This window comes from Oryzias latipes, chromosome 1 (assembly GCF_053564925.1).
Source record: "Oryzias latipes strain Hd-rR chromosome 1, Olatipes_Hd-rR_3.1".
Classification (NCBI taxonomy): domain Eukaryota; kingdom Metazoa; phylum Chordata; class Actinopteri; order Beloniformes; family Adrianichthyidae; genus Oryzias; species Oryzias latipes.
The window spans coordinates 34,093,208-34,113,732 of NC_136237.1; the positions used below are offsets into that span (position 1 = coordinate 34,093,208).

A 20,525-nucleotide genomic window follows, 5' to 3' on the forward strand; every position below is an offset into this window, starting at 1 on the left:
AAAACATCTAAGATAAGGAAAGTGTGCGTTCCTCTTTTTCCCGTAGATGAAGAAACTAATAACCCTCCATTCCCATTCTTGGATGGTCAGTGGCAATTAAAGACTAATGATTTTACTTGCTCTTCAAGCCAAAATGAAAAATATGACAAATCTTCATGAAGCTTCTCCTTGGTTCAAATGGGAATCTCTGCTTTGTTCTACATCATAATGACAGGAAGACTTGACAATGGCGGCGTTACATGAAAGGGGTCCCTTTACGTACACATTTGTTCTTCACAAACAGCTCTAGCCATAACTGTGATTTCCTCTCCACATTAGTCACTGCTGCAAAACCAATGAAGCTGATAACCCAAATCCATCTCTGATGTTTTACACATTTTTCTCCCTCATCGTTATAACAGCGGGGCATCCACCAAACGGACTCACTGAAACTGATTTCAGTGATAACCCAGTGGTCCCATCACCCTAGTGATAAGGACACAATTTATGTGTCCTATCTGCTCTGTTGACTCAACCCTCCACTGTCAAGCTCTTGTGAAAAGGGAGGAAGTCCGTCTTTAGTCCAAACATGAAAGCAACTCTCTGTCTCCAAGCTCTAATCTGTCTGTCAAGCATTCATACTAATGAGAACACTTGTTTTCTCACTCTTTTCATTTACAAATCTTTCTGCCACTAGTTTGCAATATAAAAAGAAGCTGGAACAGTTTTTCTGCAAGGACAAATGGTCACAAAAGGCATCTGGATTGATGTTTATTTAATCCTGCCATCTCCAAGATGATATGTGGGACAGTTGTTCTGCACGTCTTCTGCTTCTTCTGTGCATAACTCAGAAACCAGTAAGAGGAAGATTTAGACAGTTAACCATCAAAAGCCACTCCTGGTTTAAAGATGTGCCAGATTTTCTGTGTCACTGTGTGCTTGTAATTAACTCATGCCGTCAGTTCCTGTCACAGCACTGAAAAATGATTCTCGGCTGTCACTACGAGTCTGAATACAGATCTTAAGTGGTGGAAACTTAGGATTTATTGGGTTTTTATGGATCAGGCTTGTTCCTGCACATCCTTAAGAATCTCTATTGGAACGAGAATTGAGTCATTTAAAGGGCAGGTCAAGGCCTTTGACTCCCTTTGGTGTTCTTTGAGCTTCTTCTAAGCAATTGTGGGTTAAACTGGTCTGTCAGTCTATACGGGGCAGAGTTTAGCCTGTTTTTTAAACCATTACAGAAACCATATTCAACCCAATTTGGCTAAATTCCCCCTTTAATCAGGTCACAAATAGTGTAAAGTGCAAAAATCATTGACAGGAAAAAAAGAACAGTGGTCGGAAGAAACAATGCGAAAATATTAAAAAGTTTTAAAAAACCACAACAATTGAATAAATATTAAAAAATAAAAATCAGCATTTTTGACTTGGGACAAAAGTCAAATTTGTTTCAGCACTGTAAACTTCAATTTTATTTTAACAAGCTTTGTTTTGTTTTTTTCTTTATATTTGAAGCCGTCAAGTAATGAAATACTTGAAAATAAAAGCTAAATCATAGGTTGTATCGCTCTCTACAAATCAATAGCTGCAGAGTTTTACAACTGGAGAACATTAAAGTTGTTAACTTTTGAAAATATTTAGTTTCTCAAATATTTGTACAGGCTTCATATCCAGTCACTTATCGATGAAATTAACAGCTTCACATTGAGTGTTTTGTGTTTTGCTGCTACTCAGTTTTAATTCAGGAAAGCGATAGCAGAAAACGTAACCTAAAAAAGTTCTTCTGGAGTCTTTTTTTTTTTTTTTTACTGGAGATTAAACCTTGGACTTATCAGTAAGATCTAAATTACCAGGTTGGACAGCTTCTTTTAGGGACTCATCCATATGTAAGAACTTCTAGTTTTTTTCCTTCATATCTGAATCTGACGGGTGTTTTGCTCTCAGCTCTAAATGCTGTCTCCAAATATGCAGTGAAATTTTAGGCTTCAGGTAATTTACAGTCCTTTTTGTTCTCTAAATCTATGTGGACAGACATTGAAATTTACTTACATGATCAGCCTCTTTTGCATCTTTTTTAGGTACAAAAACTTCGTGTTGATGCTACTTTGAGTCCCACATTTTAATCCTTAGCTTTAAAATGCAGATTGAGGGGATGATTTTTTGTCATTTAATCAACTTTTCTTTGGGTTTTATGTGCATTTTTGTATTTTGTTTTACTCATTTCCAATTTTTTTGTATTTTTTGGATTGTCAATTAGATATAGTACAAACAAAATTATGGGCTCTTTTAATTGAAAACTATTGTTTTTAGTGTGTGTTCTTTTTTGTGAACACTCTCGTCCAAATGTTGCGTTGCTTTTGCCATAAAAACATGGGGTCTTTAAACTGGATTGTTTTATGGTTGAATAAAATCCTTTGGCATTCAGCAGATTAAGTGTCTGAATTGCACTTCATTTAAATACATCAACCATTTGTTCTTTTTTTTGCATTTATTTTGGCCCGTATTGTACCACACAACAGTTTTTCAGTTCACATGGAAATTCTGAACAACTTCACATCCCTGACTGCAGAACTTATGTCATCCTTACAAATAATATAAAAAAAATTGTCAGAGTGTTTTCCTTGATAGAATCTAGTTTTTGATCTTCTTCTCCCATCATATCAAATATGATAGGAGAATCATTTTGGCTATGATTTTGGTTATAATACGGAACGTTTTACTCAATTTATGGTGGACTGGATCCAAAAGTTACTTTAATTAGATACAATGTTCCTTGCTGCTTTGAGAATCAAAGTGATTTAAAGAGTGTGATGTCAGTGGACTCCAGTCCCCCCAAAATGACGCATTTGTTCAGCAGCAGGAACCACACCGCACACAAAGTGGATGCGGATTCCCTGCTTTTTTTCCATAAAGTCCTCTCTTGTAAACATCCTGGTCTATCTATATTCTTTGTTATGCTCAGATCAAAGTACAGAGGAACATGTGCTGGGAGGCTGACTGACTTGTATCACATGACCTCAGGAGGAGGAAGTGCCCTGCAGTGAGGTCGCACTGCGGGGGGAAATGATCACAGTTGACAGAACGTGGAAGGAAGCACTGTGGACTCCATGAGCATTTGTGTGTGTGAACACAACTGATGTGAACAGTCGTTTCCTTCTGGAAAAACTAAATGGGCAGGAAAGCAGCTCACTGACCAAACTTCCACAGACAAGGGTAATGCTGGGAAATAACCAAACATTTCAGACTAATTTTTAGACTGATTAGTAAGCCTGTTCACTCTTGGACACAATTTAACCTCGAGCACCAACATTTTCTGTCTGATTAGAATTTTTTTCGTCTCACTTTTTTTTGATGATAGGTTGAAGCAAAGTGAAGTACGTGCAGCTTCAGCCTCAGAGACTTCCAGGCAGGTCACCCCCTCATTTAGACCCCTATTAGGGCCTCTCCTTGTGAACAAATGATGGGCTGCAACCCCCACTCGCAGAGAAGAACCGTGCAAAATCCGCAGGACAGATGTAGATGAGAGATAAATAGTTACATGCTGCAAAAACACTTTAGGAAAAATGTGACAAAGTGCACTAAAGGCACACAGGGACACACACACAGACACTGGGACATTGTTCTATTTCTGACAGGAAAACATCTCCTAAATGATGAACTGCAGTATTTTCATCTTAAGGCTTGAACAACCATGAAAACCTGCCAGAACAATATCACATCACATGGCCTAAAGTCAACTGGAGATTATATCTTATCAAAATAAAATGACAGAATACCTGGAATACTGACTTTACCAATACAGTTTTTCTTGTTGAGCATGGAGCCATAACACTAAGTGAATGGGTATTTTAATTAGGACTGCAATCAGTACCCATTATACGATAAGCTAATGGGTATTGGTCACAGTCCTAATTTCAATATCCATTAGCTTATAGCGGCCATGGTGCAGAGGTAAGGCAGTTGATCTCTCATTGGAAGATTGAAGGTTTGGTTCCCGCCTTGCCAGTCCACGTGTCAAAGTGTCCTTAGGCAAGACACTGAACCCCACATTGCTCATTGTGGTTATAGGTTAGCATCAGTGTTTTGCTGCGTTCACACCAAACAATAACACGCCTCTATTTGGACCCGCAGTGAATTTGCAGCTCGACGATTGTCCAAAAATGTGTTCCTAAACTTGACTTGTGCATGGGGGAGGAGCTACCGGATGTTATTAGCCTGATCGCTTTTTGGAGTGGTGTTTGGGTACATCTCGTTTACAGTGCATGATTATGTGGATAGGTGTATTTTGAAGAGCTCTACAAAAGCATCGGTTACCACATCCATGTCTGGGTTCATGAGATCCTTCAGAAATTCTCCCAGTACGGTGAGGTTCACCATCTACTGTGGGAGCTGTGTCTAAATAACTGCCAATTTCACTGGTACTTCCGTGCCTTTGTCATTTTTGTTGTCGTACTTTTCTCTTTTTCGGTAAGCTGATTGTTTCAACAACATCTGTTTTGGCTTTGATTATTTGTTGTAGGAAATAAGTTTATTCATTTTGATATTAAAATAAAACAATCATTTTCTCAGGAGAAAATTGCAGACACCATCTTCACATAATTTGAAACAAGCAGAGAGATTTCAGTATAAAACAAAAACAAAACAAAAAGGGAAATAAATTATTGCATCAGGCCTTTTAGGTCCTTTTATAAACGCCATTAGGAAAACAGATTTGCGATAAATTCAAGCAACAAATGAGCACCCTTATCCTGAATTAAACTGAAGTTTTTAAGCATGCTTTCACATTATCAAAACAAGACAGACATGAAAACAAATTACTGCTTACTGCTTCAGTTTCTGATTAAAAGGTTTCTGCAGGCCAGACATACTGTTTATACGTTCAGTAGATTGAGGTTTGAATTCACATTCAGCTCTTCTGCCAAACAGACACATTTGATTCACTCATTCTGCATTATTCATTTAGTTGGCCTTCTCTAAAATATAGCTGCATTTATTTGAAATTCACAGCATGATCATTTAAAAAATTATGCCGTCAAAAGTCTTTGTAATCCATCATTTTAATTTTAGGGGTGCTTATTGGACATTTTGGAGTGCCAATTGACCCAAAATTGTAAAGGTTTGCATATAAAAGATCTCTTTGAGGAATTTTAGCCTAGATTTAGGGCACATCACATCACTTACACAGCGCCGGTGAAGGTAACCAAGGTTCTACTCATGGTTGCAGACAGTGGGGTTGTGTCTGTACTTACTGTAGATACTGGAACATATCATTGAGCCGCATAAAGCTGGTAAGCCATACTTGGATTTTATTTTGCCAATGTATATGGCAAGTCTTTGTCCCATCTGAGTCAGCCATGACAGATATTTTTGTATCCAATATAAAAAAAGTTTATTTGATTACAAGAATGGTCACTCAAAAACTTCAGATAGAATTGTGTTGATGGAGTTGGAAACAGATCAATGCAACAATGTTTGAGTAAAAACACTGAATATAGCAAAAATCATAGAAGCATGTTACTGTAATATGAAAATTACTAAACATTTTATTGGCAGCTATTTACGTTCATTTGAGGGCAAATTGAGATTAAACTGAACAGATTTTGGAAAAACAAAAGCTTATTAGAAAGCTTAGATTGTGGAACCGCTGGTCATGATGAAAGAAGAAACTGTGGTCAAATCCACAGAGTCACTGTAAAGAAAATAGCTGGTTCTTGAGCTCCAAAAGGAAACTGGTTCCAGAAGAACACATTAAAGAGCTGAAGGCTTTGCCTCAGTTTACGCATCCAATGCCTTTTCTTTCAATTTCCAAGAACTATAATTGAATTTTCCAACAACCCTTTCAACCAAACAACTGTCTTGTACTTTCATTCTTTTGGCAGTTTTTTCTTTTGTCAATAATATGGGTATTAAACTTGTGTAAATAGACTTTTCACAAATAGAAGACAAGTTAAGATGAAAAAAAGGAACTCTACAGTTCTTTGTAAAAAAGTTGTCAAGCTCTAATGAAAACTTAATCTTTTGACTTCCTGTTTGATCATTGTAGTGAGGAAACAAATAGCCTAATTAGGCTGTTAATTTTGAACATCCTATTTAACTTTATCAACATAGCTTGACATTTTTATTTGTTTTAAACAAAACATTTTAATAGTAGTTCCACTGCTGACCAAAACTACAGTTGCCATTAAAAAATGTGAGATAAATTAAGTGGATGAGGTTATTTAGAAAAAACATAAATAAATAAAGTAAATTTCCAATGATGTACAAACATTGTGCTTAAAAGATGCATATCCATATGGCTTAAGCCTGCAAATGTTATTTAATGTGTCTCTCATAGAAGACTCAAAAAGGTTGCACATTAAAAACACTAAAAATAAAAGCAGGTAAATTAATTCAATTTAGTCAGAAAGACATTTTTTGTAGAATTTTCTCACTGTGACCCGCCTAAACATAGAACCACCTCCACAGGGAAGCAGCTAGGTTACATTTTTATTGCAAGTCCTGAGGCTTTGCATTGGGCAGACTGCGTACAGATTTAACGGAGTGGAGTCATCAGAGCAACACAACAGTCTTCTGGTCTTTGTACATGCCTCCCTTGATCTATTTGCATTCTTAAGAATTGTGAAAACAGTAAACAAATCCTTTAAATCAGAGGTCTGCAACATTTAATGTGAAACTGGACCAATTTGCTCCACGTTCTTGCTGCCAAGAACCACTTCACTGTTCAGAAATATTCCCCTTATTCAAGTTTTTGTGGTCATTAAGCCATTCCTTTATAAATTCTAACTATTAATTATTTACAGTATTAGTAAAATGTGCTAGATTTGACTTTATTTAACAGTTTTAACTTACTTTTGACATAAGCACATCCAAGTTCTTTCAAAATAAAATACACCCTGTGTCAAATTTTGCTGCAGCAGATTTACTGAATTAAAAATGCAAGAAAGTCAAACGTTGCATTTTTTTTATCACTAAGACAATTTAATTAAATTGTTGGCACTTTCCTTCAAAGCCAGAGAACCAAAATACAGGGATCATCTTCAATCCAGAGATCTGTTCTACAATGCAGGTGACTGATGCATGAGGGCATGAAAAGCAAATGGGATAAGTTGTAAAAGTTTATATTCTAAAGATCTGATTACCTTAAAACACCACACAGTATGGCTTATTTAAACAATATGAATGTGTGTGTAAATTAGGTTGGGTAGAAACAAAAATTTAACCACAAAGTAATGGAAACAAATCAATCTAGGCACAAATTTGTGAAAAGTGGAAAACAACAAATCTTTTAAAGATGTTTCTGTTGATAGGCTTCCATTACACCTTTAACTGAACTCTGAACCTGGACATATTCCATATGTAACTTGACCAGGTCCTCTTGGGAATCATAGAATACTAATGTAACCTTGTTAGAAACAAAACCATCCTCCCCTCTTGCGCATAGTTTCCCATCTAATGTAACACTAATTACTGTTGATGTGCCATTTAAAATTGGTGCACTAAGGTTCGACTTCCATCACATCACACAAACCTCTCGGGCACCAATACGGCACTAACAAGACAACCACAAACACAGGCGGTCAGCTTTTTCTACCGCCAGCCAGGCCTCCAAGGACACAGCTACTTCTATTACTGGCAGGCATACATACATCATATTAATCAAACAAGCTGTTCTTGTTGCTGGCTTGTCTCTTGGTGAGAGACCCAAGACTCGCTTCGGTCTGTTTCGGTGGTTTGATCAGACAGAGCAGACAGAGAAAATCCAAACGAATTATGGAAAAAATGTGCGTTCGAAATAATGTGGCCTTTTCTCACAAAGGAAAATGTCATTTTATTTTGCCAGAAGGTACTTGGACTCAAATGAACTTCCTGTCCAGCTCTGACGTTGCCACATCATAATAATCAGGAGCAAAAGCTAAAACGGCTTCTGAAGCTTAGAGCGTAAGAGAAAACACTTTCTCAGTGGATTATGAATCTTGATATGATGCAGACAACGAATTAAGCCACCTGAAGAAGTGAAGAATATATTAAGAACACCTTCAATGACAAATTACAACAAATATTCAACCATATGTATTTAACTAAGGACCACAGCTCCCAAACACCGAGACTAAATCAGCCAGAGAGCCTGACAAAAATGAGCCTGTGGTGGCTGTCCACGTGTTTTATGGAAGCATTGTTTGTCTTCATATATCAGAGCTGGATATCTTGTGAGTTTACTAAGATGAACAAATTTAAAAGGAGCATATTTGAGATGCACCTTATTGCTGCTGTGGAAACACAAAAGGCACCTTGAGCATCTCAACTTCACCCTTATGTCATTTCAAAGTTTTAATAGAAGATTTACTTGATGGAAACTGTAATCAGCTTTATAAGAATAAGAACAAAAAATGCTAAAACCCCACATCTGTTTGACCTGGTTAGCTTTAAAACATCACTTTTCAGTGCAGACCAACTCACCTTTTCCCTTTAACACCAGAAGTTTAGCTTCAGTGTTCACATTCTTACCATAACTCTTTAACCATTTACGCAAAAAACATTATTCCAGCGTATTCTGACGCAGAAAAAAGCTACTTTACTGTGTTGTGAATATGCAATATGCAGAGTCGATTTTCTCCACATCAGAATCAGCTGATTCACAATGTGTGTCGTTGTCTGACTGGGTTAAGAATGGGTTTAGTTATTTTCCTACTTCTAATTCTTAGACAATTTCATCCAAGCCCTATTTTTTGTAACTCGACTAATAAGCTTTTATGTAAAAAAATAATTTGGAACAAACACCTATTAAGGTAGGCTTACTGTCAGGGTTGGGAGACTTGCGTCCAGCATGGTTGGGCGAGGAGCAGCGAATGGTGGTGACAATGGTGTTGTGGTGAGGGTTGGGGTGATGTGGATGGTGGACAGCTGTGTGGTGACCGTTGTTCTCTAGAGGAGCCCTGGTGATGCTAATGTCAGGTTTGCGGAGATCTGCTGGACTGGGAGGTTCCAGTTTGCGAGAGTGGTTCTGCTCGTGGGTCCTGTTGATCCCGTTGTTGTTGTTGTTGGCCTCACTGCGACGGATCACTGGGGAGTCAGATGGGGTTTTGGCAAACGTTACCTCCCTTTTGTGGCTCGTCTCTGCAGTTTTGGAGTGCCCAAGGACTTCAGGGCGTTTCAGGGCGCCGCTGCTCCCAAAGCGTGTGGAGGCGGGGCTGGTGACGTTGTCCACCTGCTTGCTGGGGGATGAGATGTCAATGGAGAGCTCAGATCGGCGCGACACAGGCTCAGGAGTTTTGGAGCCGCCTCCTCCCATGATGGAGCGTGGCTGGGTGTAGTTAAGGTTGTTGTTGTTGGTGGCAGTGCTGGCAGTGCCCAGGTCACGGTAATAGATGCTGGTTGGAGACATGGCGTTTCGGTGAGGCGAGTTGGTAGTCCGACGGGAGCCGGGTGAAGAGTGAGAAGAAGTCTCAACATCTTCCACCTCAAAAGACCTCTTCAGGGCTGCATGGAAAACAAAGAAACAACATGAACAATTGAAAATATTAATATCACTTCAGAGATTCTTGTTTGTATTTTTGTTTTGTCCAATTTCAGCATTTAAATAATCTACAGTTATTTTAGTATTGCAGATTTACTTTGGCTCTAACAGAAGATGATAAACAACTCTAAGTCACCCCCCCCCAAAAAAAAGGTTTAAAACCACAATTAAAAAAAAAACAACTTAATTTGTTGTGTACTGTTAAATTTTCTCTCTTCACAGACAAGTTTATGTGTCGAGACAGTTCATTCTATAAAGAAAGAACAGCTTCATAAAACAATAATCAAAAGATTATGCTGACTTTATGAGTAGTGCAACCACTTTCAAGTTTTTGGGAAAACAAAATAAAATGGTAAACTGTGGGTGGACGCGGTGGAGCAGCAGCGACTGTGGTTGCACAGAAATGCACAGAGTACGAAACAAACTTCAGCACATGCATTATTTCTTTAAAAAAAATAAAAAGTAGGATTTCACACCTGCAGTTGATTTGTGTGTACCAAGAAATCAGTCAAGCTAATTTGATCATGGTTTTGGGCAGAGATGTTTCATGACCTCTGCTTTTTTTTTTTTTTTTGTTGCTGTTAATTTGACAAAATGAGTAATTAGATTGGGGCACATCGCCCTTAAGCAGTTTGAATGTTTGGAAATAGAACGAGTAAAGATGAAAATACTGAGGGACAGAATCGCCTCCTGGGACTGAACACACTTGGCTGAAAGTCAACTTGAATTTGATTTCCACTGAGCCAAGCACCAAAGCCAGTGGCCAAGAACGGGCATCCCAACACCACACAAAGCGGATAAGTCCACCAACGCACACCCAAAAGAATGCTTCCTTCAGTTCAGGACACAGTGTTGATTATGTGAGCCGCTTGTGGGTTGAGGTGGGTTACAGTCTGTTTCCATGCAACTCTTAGTGGTTGAGTTCATAATGCTATTAAAAAGCTCTAAGCATGTGTCGCACAACTATGGGCTTATTTTTAAGAATCTTTGTCCAATAGGAGGGGACTGTAATCCAGCATCCCCTCCTTTATACTATAACTCTGCTTGGACAAAAATTTTAAAACCCAATCTGTTAGTACAACAAACCTGTCTGCCTCAGAACGGTTCTATATTTCACGGGGGGTCAGAATTGTTCTTGGTGGATTTGGCTCAGAGACACCAATTAATTTTGGCTGAGTAGCCAGTAGAATCAAGTCTCATTTACACTGCTTTCTAATAACCTGACAGGAGCTGCATGGCTCGGTGTTCTGAGCAAATGAGTCTCCTGGAGTTTTTACTAAGATTTTCCTGTGAGAGTTGTTTACACTTAAAGCCAGACAAGTGGTTGATTTCCAAGTGCCAAAATGACAATATGAATATGAGTAACTTAGAAATTAAGTAAGAGGTGTGCTTCCTACTCTGCACCCCCATGTGTTGAAGTGTCCTTTGGCAAGACACTGAACCCACTGACACTGGTACCAACTGTGCCAATGAGTGTAAATGAGATCAAATCTTTTTGGGCCTTTGAAGAAAGCGGAAATACAGCACATAGCGTAACAGAATAAAAAATCTGAGCTTTTTTAATCTTGGAGAGTCACGAGAAAACCAATGATTTAATAAAAACATCACATCTATGAAGACAGGTGCTACATTTGAAATACAGCTCATGCACCTGCTTAGCCTTTAGCCATCTTTGTACATTCACATTTCTCATCACATTTCTTTTAGGATTATGCTACAACTCCTACATGGGACATGTTTTGAAAAAAATGAACAATCTAATTGTAGATCTGCTGTTAAAGGCCTTTAGATTTCTTTCCAGTTTGGTTATGCAGTCAAGGCTATTTGTTGAAACTCTACAAGGAAATTTGAACTTTTATTTGTTTTGATTTGATTTGATTAAAAAAAGCATTTGGAAAAATTCCAAATCAGGTAGTCATCATTTTTTTTGTCTTTTATAAACATCTGGACAGTGTTCATTCGATAATGTTCAGTTGTGCCAGATAAATAGGAACATTGTCCTTTTATACAGTACAATATCATAGGTATACATGTGTGCTAGACTAATAAAAACATGGAGAATAACTCCTTCCACCTTTATTTTTATAGACTTGAAAGTGGAAAATCACAAAAAAGAACAGCAAACTGAAGCCTCATCTCCCCACATTCCTTCACTGCATATCACTGCTCAGCGGGCAATATCTTGCCGTGCCTCCAGTGCGGATGATAAGACAGCTCACACAATGCAACTCATGATTACTGACCACAGAAAACACAGTTTTTGTTTGTTCACAGTTTGCCCAAATGCAGACCAGGTGCCGGGTCAAGCTGCCTCTTTATCATTGGTGTCACCGTTTACCCTCAAGGACACAAACACCCAGTATCATTTTTAAACCAGATGCACTAATGAGGGAGTTGCCATGAGTTTGGAAGGGGGGGGGGGGGGGGGGGGGGGCTGGGAGATGAAGAAAAAGGATAGAAATATGGAGAAAAAACTTTGTTTTTTGACTGCTGTACACTGAATTATTTACCCCCATAAATGTATTTGAGAATTTAATAATTCTTTAAATGGGTGTATGAGCTTTATAGCTTTACATTACTTTCAAGTCAAATTATTGTATAGTTGTAATAACTTTGATTTTGGGTGTAACAAAACCCTTATAAACCAGACTTTTTATATACATCACAACTTTGGTGCTCTTTGTCCTCAAAACAGTGCAAACACATCTATCTAGTGGAAATATTGGTTTCTTAAAACTTAGACTGCTCCAAAAAAAAGAAAAAAGAAAGAAAGAAAGAAAAGAAAACACAGATTAGCAAAAACCATGTTAAAATAAAATGATCTTCAGGTGCGTTTTTAAAATCTTGGCTGAATCAGTGAAGCCTGAAGGGACAGAAGCAGAGCTTTCCAGAATTTGGGCCCCATTGCATGGAAGGTTCAATTCCCTCTGGTTTTAAAATGTGTGTGAGGGACAACCAATAAAAAACTGACCTGATGATCTAAGAGTACAAGAAGGTTTGTGGAATCTAGCAAGCTCAAAAATATAATATGAAGCCTGATGTGGAGCCCCAAAAAGAAAAACGGAGATTTTAAAGTGAATTCTAAAATTAAAAAAATGATGTCTTCCGCTGGTGTGGTGTGAATTTCCAATTTTAAACCTAAAGAAGTAAAAAAACGTTTACATTGTTCCACCATGTAGCATTTGGTGGTGCAATCACAGAGAGCACATATAATGCGCAACTGCAGTTCCTAAGATAGATCAGCCAAGTTAGAAATACATATGTGACATATTACAGCCTTGTTTTGCTGCTGTTTTATTAGCTTTGATTAGCATTGATCTTTTAGGCTGTAAAATTACCAGTTAGCAGCTCTGACAAGGGATGATGAAGAAATAAAAGATTCCTTGCATCATACAACTTCAAATGAGGAACATATGACTGATGTGTTAAATTTGCAGTCGCAGCAAATAATCTGCAAATGCAAACAATGAAAAAGAATGTATTGTGAAATGAATTGCACAAGGAAAATAACGGAAGTTAGGGCTCGATGTAAAGGCAAGGCAAGGGGCTTTAGCTTTATTAAAACAAAGAAATAATTATGTGAAGAAAAAAAATCAGAATTATAACAGGAAAAGTGTAGGTGGTGCAGCATATCAAACACAGAGACCCAAAAACTCCAGGTACTTTTCTGTATATTAAAGTAAATCAACCTTCAACAAACGTTTGATCGATTTTATGGATTTCCTTAAAGGTTTTGTAGGAAAGCAGATGAAAAATTTGCATTGTAACATCAAAAAGCCAAAACTAAAAGAGTGTGACAGCATGTTAAAGTTATCATTTTCATGTAAATCAAGCTATGTAGAAAAGGGTGCACAATATAAACTCATATTTCACTCTATGAACAATTAATTAAGTCTAACATTAAGCAAATGTGAAAAAATATATATATATCAGAGAAATCCAACTGCTTTCTGTGACCACAGAACATAAGTGGACACGGTCATTCAGGGAAAAACATGACCAAACCTCTCAACTGACAGCACAAGGCCAAAAAACAAAGAGTGAAATTTCAAACTCTGGTATTTTGCTTGGTAAGAAAAACCCTAATGCTATGCTGTCAAACACACATTTCCTTCTGCTGCCCACTGATGGTGTCAAGTTTACTCGTGCTGCCCAGCAGCAGTGCAGTTCACCGTCTTAGATTTACTGCAGGCTTCCCGAATGGTTTGGCTGATAATCTGTGCAAAATGAACTGGAAGGAGGGAGGGAGGGAGGGCTGTGGCTGTTTGCTGAAGTCGACACAAATGAGAAGTAAAATCAGAGGTTGAGTGAAACAAGTTCTCCTTTTTTTAAGCTGCAATGTTCTCGTAAAACTTTGCATGTACAGACGACAGGAACCTTCATCACAATGAAGGGGAAACTTTGGGACTGATGAAGAAACCCACTTCTGGCAGGAAGTGAATGCGTGTTGGCAGAGAGTACCTAGCAACAACGAGGGATGCAGAAAATATCCAGAGTGATTAACTGGAGCTCGCTGACCTCTTAGCAGAAACGACAATATTTAAACCCAGCCCATTTTACAGGATGAATCACACAGCACTGGATGAGGAGCAAGACGATCACCTCTGTCTGCAGATAATTACTACACACCAGCATGTGGTGATGTAGGCAGCTGCTTCTTTGTGATAATTTCAGTCAATTATCAAATGTGACATAGTTTTGTCAAGGGAACGCATTAAAAAAAAAAAAAAGTTGCACATGACTAAGGCATTATCGACAGGTTGCAAGTTTGGTCCCTGCTCTGCCTGCCTGTGTGTCTTAGTGTTTTTGGACAAAACCAAACATGGGTCCTAACTGCCTGTGTACCACTTTGCTTGGCGGCCTAGCTGCTATTGCTGCCGTAGGGGAAGCCGTTAAATTGGAACGTACGATTGTAGTACGTATAGTAAGTTTATCATGAAGTATTTATAACGATAGTGTAAGTTATACCCACCTATGACAAGAGAAATTAATAAATGCGGATAACTTACACTACACTAGTGTAAGTTATACCCACCTATGACAAGAGAAATTAATAAATGCGGTTTGTGCTCGAATGGAATTATATGATAAGTTATCGGAATAGAGCTTTGAAAGAAAAAGCCAGGAGCAAGGACAGTGGGATTTGCACCGCTGTGACATTTCACACCAAACCCCTTCCAGTTGTAAATACATACGGTTGTATCAGGTAGTGGCAGTCCAGTGTGAACACCATATGAAAAAAAAAGCGTTTCCAAGAACCCTCCTTCACCACGTTCTTGAACAAGCAACTCATGCCCTAAACTGATCTTAAGAGGCACTCACTGCTTTGCAAAGACAGATGAAGAACTAAGACAGTTCAACCAGGAAAGGGCTTTGCTGTGAGTGGTCCAGACATGTCATTAGAACTTCAGGAAATTGTGAAAGGAAGTCCATTATTCACCACCTTTAGGGCCAATTCATTCAATGGTTGATGCATGTCATATTTGGCTCAACTGTACATTCCAACCATTTATCCTGGGAAGGAGTGAGGTAGCTTTATGGGTCCAGAGATCTTAAGCAGACAGAACAACAACAAAAAATAAAAGTTGAAAAATGATATGTGATTTTGTCTGATGATCTTTGTTTTCTATAATGGACTCAACCCAAAAAACGAAAGAGTTTCTTGTTAGACTCGCCACTGTGTGTGGAGCAGCAGAGCACTGTCAAGACAAAAAACAAACAAGCCTTTAAGTCCAGTCGAGTGAGCTTTTCTCACAACTCTATATCACAGCTTTGTGGAGTAATGTGGAAACAAACCACCAGCACCTTACTGTGACTTCAAGAACTTTCACATCCCAAAACACAGCCAGAATCAGAGGAACAACAAAAATACTAACCCCCTACAAGCTTCTTGATGTTCAGACAAGCATTAACCTAAAACTTCAAATTACATTTAAATTCCACAACAGCTATACATATTTTAAATTATGTAACCAAATATCATAAGTTCTTATTTAAAAGCCTAAGTTGACCAAGTCTGATCTCTGACCAAATACTTGTTTTTGAAGTAAACACGTCTTCTATGACGTGTTTACTATAAATGTTATTTATGACTAAATAACATTTAGTGCATTTCTTAACTGTTTTTTGGATAAATAACCTTCTTCTGATCTAATTGAAGTTACAGGAGCATTTACAGTTAATCATTGCTTTCAGACTTTTTTGATGGAGCTGTGACTGTTTTCTGCTTTGACACTATTGATGTCATATTACACTGCACCCAACAGGTGGGACTATTCCCTGCCTACACTTTTAAGACTGTTCTGGCCCATTTAAAAGACCTGTGATCAGTTAAGTTTTGAGATGTCCTTAAAACCAAAGATATGTTTTTTCTTCAATTGGATATATAGACAAAATAGACAAAGGTCTAGGAACAAATAGGAACTGTAAAACCTCAAATGCGTGTGTTTAGATAAGAAATTTCTTCCCATTATTGAAGCAGCACCTTTGTTACGATTACATAAAAATGTCGCAATATATTCCGTCATTTCCCATAAGTCATGCTTGATATAATAATTCTTCTTTTCCTTTTGGCTTTTCCCTTCAGGGGTTGCCACAGTGAATCTACTCTAACACCAGCTACCTTCATGTCTTTGTTCTCTTCATCCATAAATCGATTAAATACATTATTAATATTACAATGCAGTTGTCTTAACAGGCTTCACTTCAATCATTTTATAAAAACAGTCATAAAATATGAACAAAAGCTAATTGCTAAACAAGACAGACCCTGGACATCCCTGCCCTTAGACCCTCCTTCTCTAAACCTCCTCTTTGGTTTTCCTCCAGATCTCTTGCCTGGCAGCTCTACACTCATCATCCTTACATCAATATATTCACCATCTCTCATCTGGACGTGTCCAAACAATCTCAGTCTGGCCTCTGACCTCATCTCCAAGATCTCCAATATGAAATCTGTTTAGACAAAGTTCTTTATTTATATTCTGAGGTAACAACAGCCCAAGACCAAAGTTAACATGAGAAATCAAATCAGCACAAACACCTATTCTAAAGCACGGTAATGCAGAAATTATGGCCTGGGTTTGTTCTTGATCACTGAGTCAATCAGAACCCAAATCTTTAAGGAAGGGATGAAAAAAAAATAATTAGTTAATTTGGACCTGAACAATCCACCCACCCACCCAAAAAAGAGCCACACCCAAGCATAAAAACAATTAAAATAGATCAAATTTAAAATAAATATACAGAAAATCAATTGGTTAACATCAGAAGTTAGCCGAAAACCAGTGAATAAAGAATTGTCTTCAACTGGGATTCGAAATGATCAAGTGCTGCTCAATCATGCAGCTTATTCCACAGCTTCAGCGCCACAACTGGACGCCAGCATCTGTGTGGCTGACCTCAGTGCTCTTGTGGGGGTGTGGACATGTAGTAACTCAGAAATTTAGGGTGGTGTCATGTCATAATGATTCAAACAATAATAACAGCTTAAATTGAATTCTGAAAAAAATAATAATAATAAAAAAATAATAAAACAAGAAGCTGATGGAAAGAGGCAAGCGGCAGAAAAACAACTTTTAGTTTTATATTAAAACAAATGTGTTTAATAAATGTATAAAAAACTGGATTTTTTTGTTCAGCTGCCAGATAGAAATAGTTTGTTCCAAAATTCAGCACCAAGAACAGCGTTTTTGGGATAAAACAAGCTTTGTTGATTTTCTGTTCATTGCCAAACTTTGGCCAACAAAGACACATATGTTTGACCTAAATCTAACCCTGGTTTCAGATAGGTTTTATTTTTTCCTGAAGATATTTACATTGCTGGTTTGACGTAAGCACTGAAGATTTGCTGTGAATGTGAGAAAAAAATTACAAAAAGAAAATAAAGAATTCAACGTAAATCTGATTACTTTTAGTCAGTTGTAGTGACCTCAGTTCCTAGTAGGTGCTTGTGATGACTAACAGAAAGCAGCAGGCTGGATAACAGCTGGAGAAACCAGTGCAGGGAGGAGGATCGGGAAGGGACAGAGTGAGGAAGGAAGACAGATACAGTCATGGAGGAAGAGGAGGACAAAAGAAGTTGATGCAAGTTCCTCTCAGCCTTGAAAAACAAAACAGATCTAGCAATGATTTTATGTGAAATCACACAGATGTTGCATCTCAGATGTGAAGTTTCCATCCCAGCTTTATGACGGTTCCGCTGTCAGGTGCTGGAATTGAGCGGTGTTTGTTTCTGTTACAGACAGAGCTGCTTCATAATCAGGAACAGATGACAGGCACACCAGTATAAGTGAAAGCACGTAGGATAGCATACAATATCCTCACAGCATACAGAAACAATTAGAAGTGGAACAGTTCAATAACAGCAGATGATATTTTGAACAAAAGCTAGATATCAGGTAGAAAGTGAAAGACCAACCTTCAAAATCAGAAATAATCCCCTCCAAATGTGGATTGACTCCAGACTCTGACATTTTTTCCTGGCCTTGAATTTCACAAAATGTCTTTATTCGAAGCAGTTTCCTGTTAATTCTAAACAAACTCCAAAATAGACCCGAGGCAAAAAGTGTGAGCCACAACTTTCTGAGAAGAGCAACTTATTTTCACTGGTTTGCCACTAACCTCCCTGTTTTGCTGCATTCAGACTGTAGAGTTAGGCAAAAGCTGAGCCTCCTCCCCTCTACTCCTCCCTATAGTTAACACACACACACCCTTCCTCTAATGGCCTGTGTGTGTATACATTTGTGCACGTGTCCCTGCCCTCCCCACTCCTGTATGTGCATTTGTGTAAAAAGCAGACACTGTCACTGTTCTCCACACTTCAACTGGAGTGGCTTTCAGGTCTGATTTCCTTCTCTGAAGGAGGAAATTCCACAGCAGGCCATGCTGCCAGTTTTAATACCTTCATGTCATCACACCGTATTTGACGCCACAAGTGTGCATGATGAAGAATAAGGCCATCATAACAAGGCTATAACAGGAAATAAGCTGGATGAAGGTTTAAACAGTGATGCACCATTTCTGTGCAATCAACCGGTCATCTCATCAACCCACACGTTTTAGTCCAATGTTAGGAAGAAGCATGGAATATTAGCTGGAATCCTGTTAAAAGCTAGCCTCAAATGTCGTTTTTAAAGCCCGTTTGGCCACTGTAGTGAGGGATGTAAGCATTCACAAAGGAACATTGATGATAGATGTTGATAAAGTCAATTAATGTGATGAAACGTTAAAGTTTCTCCACCACTGGGATGTGCAACACAACCTCAGAAACAGTGACACCATGATACCATCACTGTAAACGCTGATTGGTCTCCAGTGAGCAGCAGTTTGCAGCCTCCCGTTTGCAGCCACTCATGACTGCCAGTGACATTTATGACTAATAAACCCTGATTCCAGGTTTCTGTCACCATTTCCGTACTAATAGTGAAGGTCGTGCAAGTGAAGGTAAAAGCTGATCCCCACAAAACACTCAAAGGAAATGTAGCTCTTAAATATGCACTACAGGGAGTTTATATTTCCATTTCTGCACGGCTGAAGTGTAGCATGTCAGATGTCATATATCAAATCGCACTTTTTCGTTTTTTTAGCTGAAATAAAGTTTTAAAAAAAGGCACCAAACAACATCTGGCGAAAACAGAGGCTTTCAGGCCACTCTGCGCAGCTTTGAGTAAAAAGTGTACATGAGGGGGAGCTAACAGGATTCCAGGCACGCCCAGTGGCCCCTAACCCTAACACCTGAAGGGGCTTTGGAAACAGAATAAACACTGTGTGCCTACAAATGCAGACTCAATACAACTGCAGTAAAAGTGAGTCTTGACGAAGACCAGAGCCGAATGCTTTTAATAGCAATAATGAATTTTACAGCAATCTGACCCTCTAGAACCACTAGAGGCTGGTAGCTGAAACTGTTACGCATTTAAAATGTTCTTCTGGGGGTAAATTGAGACAACTTAAGTCTTAAAGCTTTGATACCAACAAAACTTATTGGGCTCGAAAAGAATTTCTCAATTTAAAGTGCCTTCAAACTCAGTGGAGCTTTATGCATGATCCAAAAAGGCAATTTGTCTGTCTGAGCTACTGTCTATGTCTCACAGGTACCAGTAAATGTGTGGCTCGCCTGTAAAATAAATCAAGAAACAGTCAGCAACTGTAAAAAATGAGCACTAAAAACCAGACTAGTCTAGTATTTCTTGGTTTTTATTTCTCAATTAGCAAAATAAGTTAGTTATTTATCGTTTAAATGCCAAATTTTCAGGTAAACCCGCTGAAGGTGACAATATTTAAATAAATGCAAAATTACAGCTGCATTTGCTATATAATGTCTATCAATTCTAGAATTTGTGCTATATAAGCTACACTAAACATGCTAAATTATTTGGAAAAATACCATACTAATATTAACCTGGATTTATTGGAATAAATGGTGCAATGACCAAAAAAAAAAAAAGTAAAAATCACTCATAGAAAGACAATCTGTTTAAAAATGTCACAGAAAGGAAAGTTGCTGTTAAAGCTGTGATTCAGGCAAATCTGTTTGCTTTGCTTTTGCACCATTTTGTCACCTTTTTTTTTAAACCACGTTTAGACAAAAAAAGCCACTTTAGCTTTTCTCGACTTGACAGATTTTTCAATCTTTGCTAATTTCCCTAAAAGTCCCACTCCCATCACCTTTTGATCTATTGCAAAAGTGTTCCCAGTTGTCTTTTAACTACGATTTTGATGTTTTAGGCCAAAATCAAAATCCTTTTGTCATTTTTTTAGGGACATGCTATCTACAGAGCGGCAATAGTTTATCAGAATTCTACATCTGAGGTTTTAGTAGGACTTTTGGCATGGTGCCTATAACAGAGAGTCCTTCGTTTACATCCTCTGCCGGTTATAGCCACTCACACCACCAACCTAACATTAGGGGTGCAACAAAAATGGCAACCAGATCGGAGCTATCCAGCTGTACAGTTCTGAACCAGATGCCAGTACAGACAAGGAAAACAAGGACGTACATGGATCCATTTGTCTGCAAGTGGATACA

General features: G+C 38.2%; 1 protein-coding gene across 4 annotated transcripts in view; it reads right to left on the minus strand.

Annotated features, from left to right (window-relative positions):
- Positions 1-20,525, minus strand: part of septin9b (septin 9b) — an 82,806-nt gene that overhangs the window by 38,648 nt on the left and 23,633 nt on the right. For 3 of the 4 annotated variants that reach the window (XM_078946310.1, XM_023955394.2, XM_023955395.2), the window contains one exon: positions 8,779-9,459. In XM_078946310.1, coding sequence (XP_078802436.1) covers positions 8,779-9,459 — 681 coding nt within the window. Of the gene's footprint in view, positions 1-8,778; positions 9,460-17,915; positions 18,189-20,525 lie in introns of those variants that run through there. The other variant, XM_023955392.2, reaches the window with a different exon arrangement.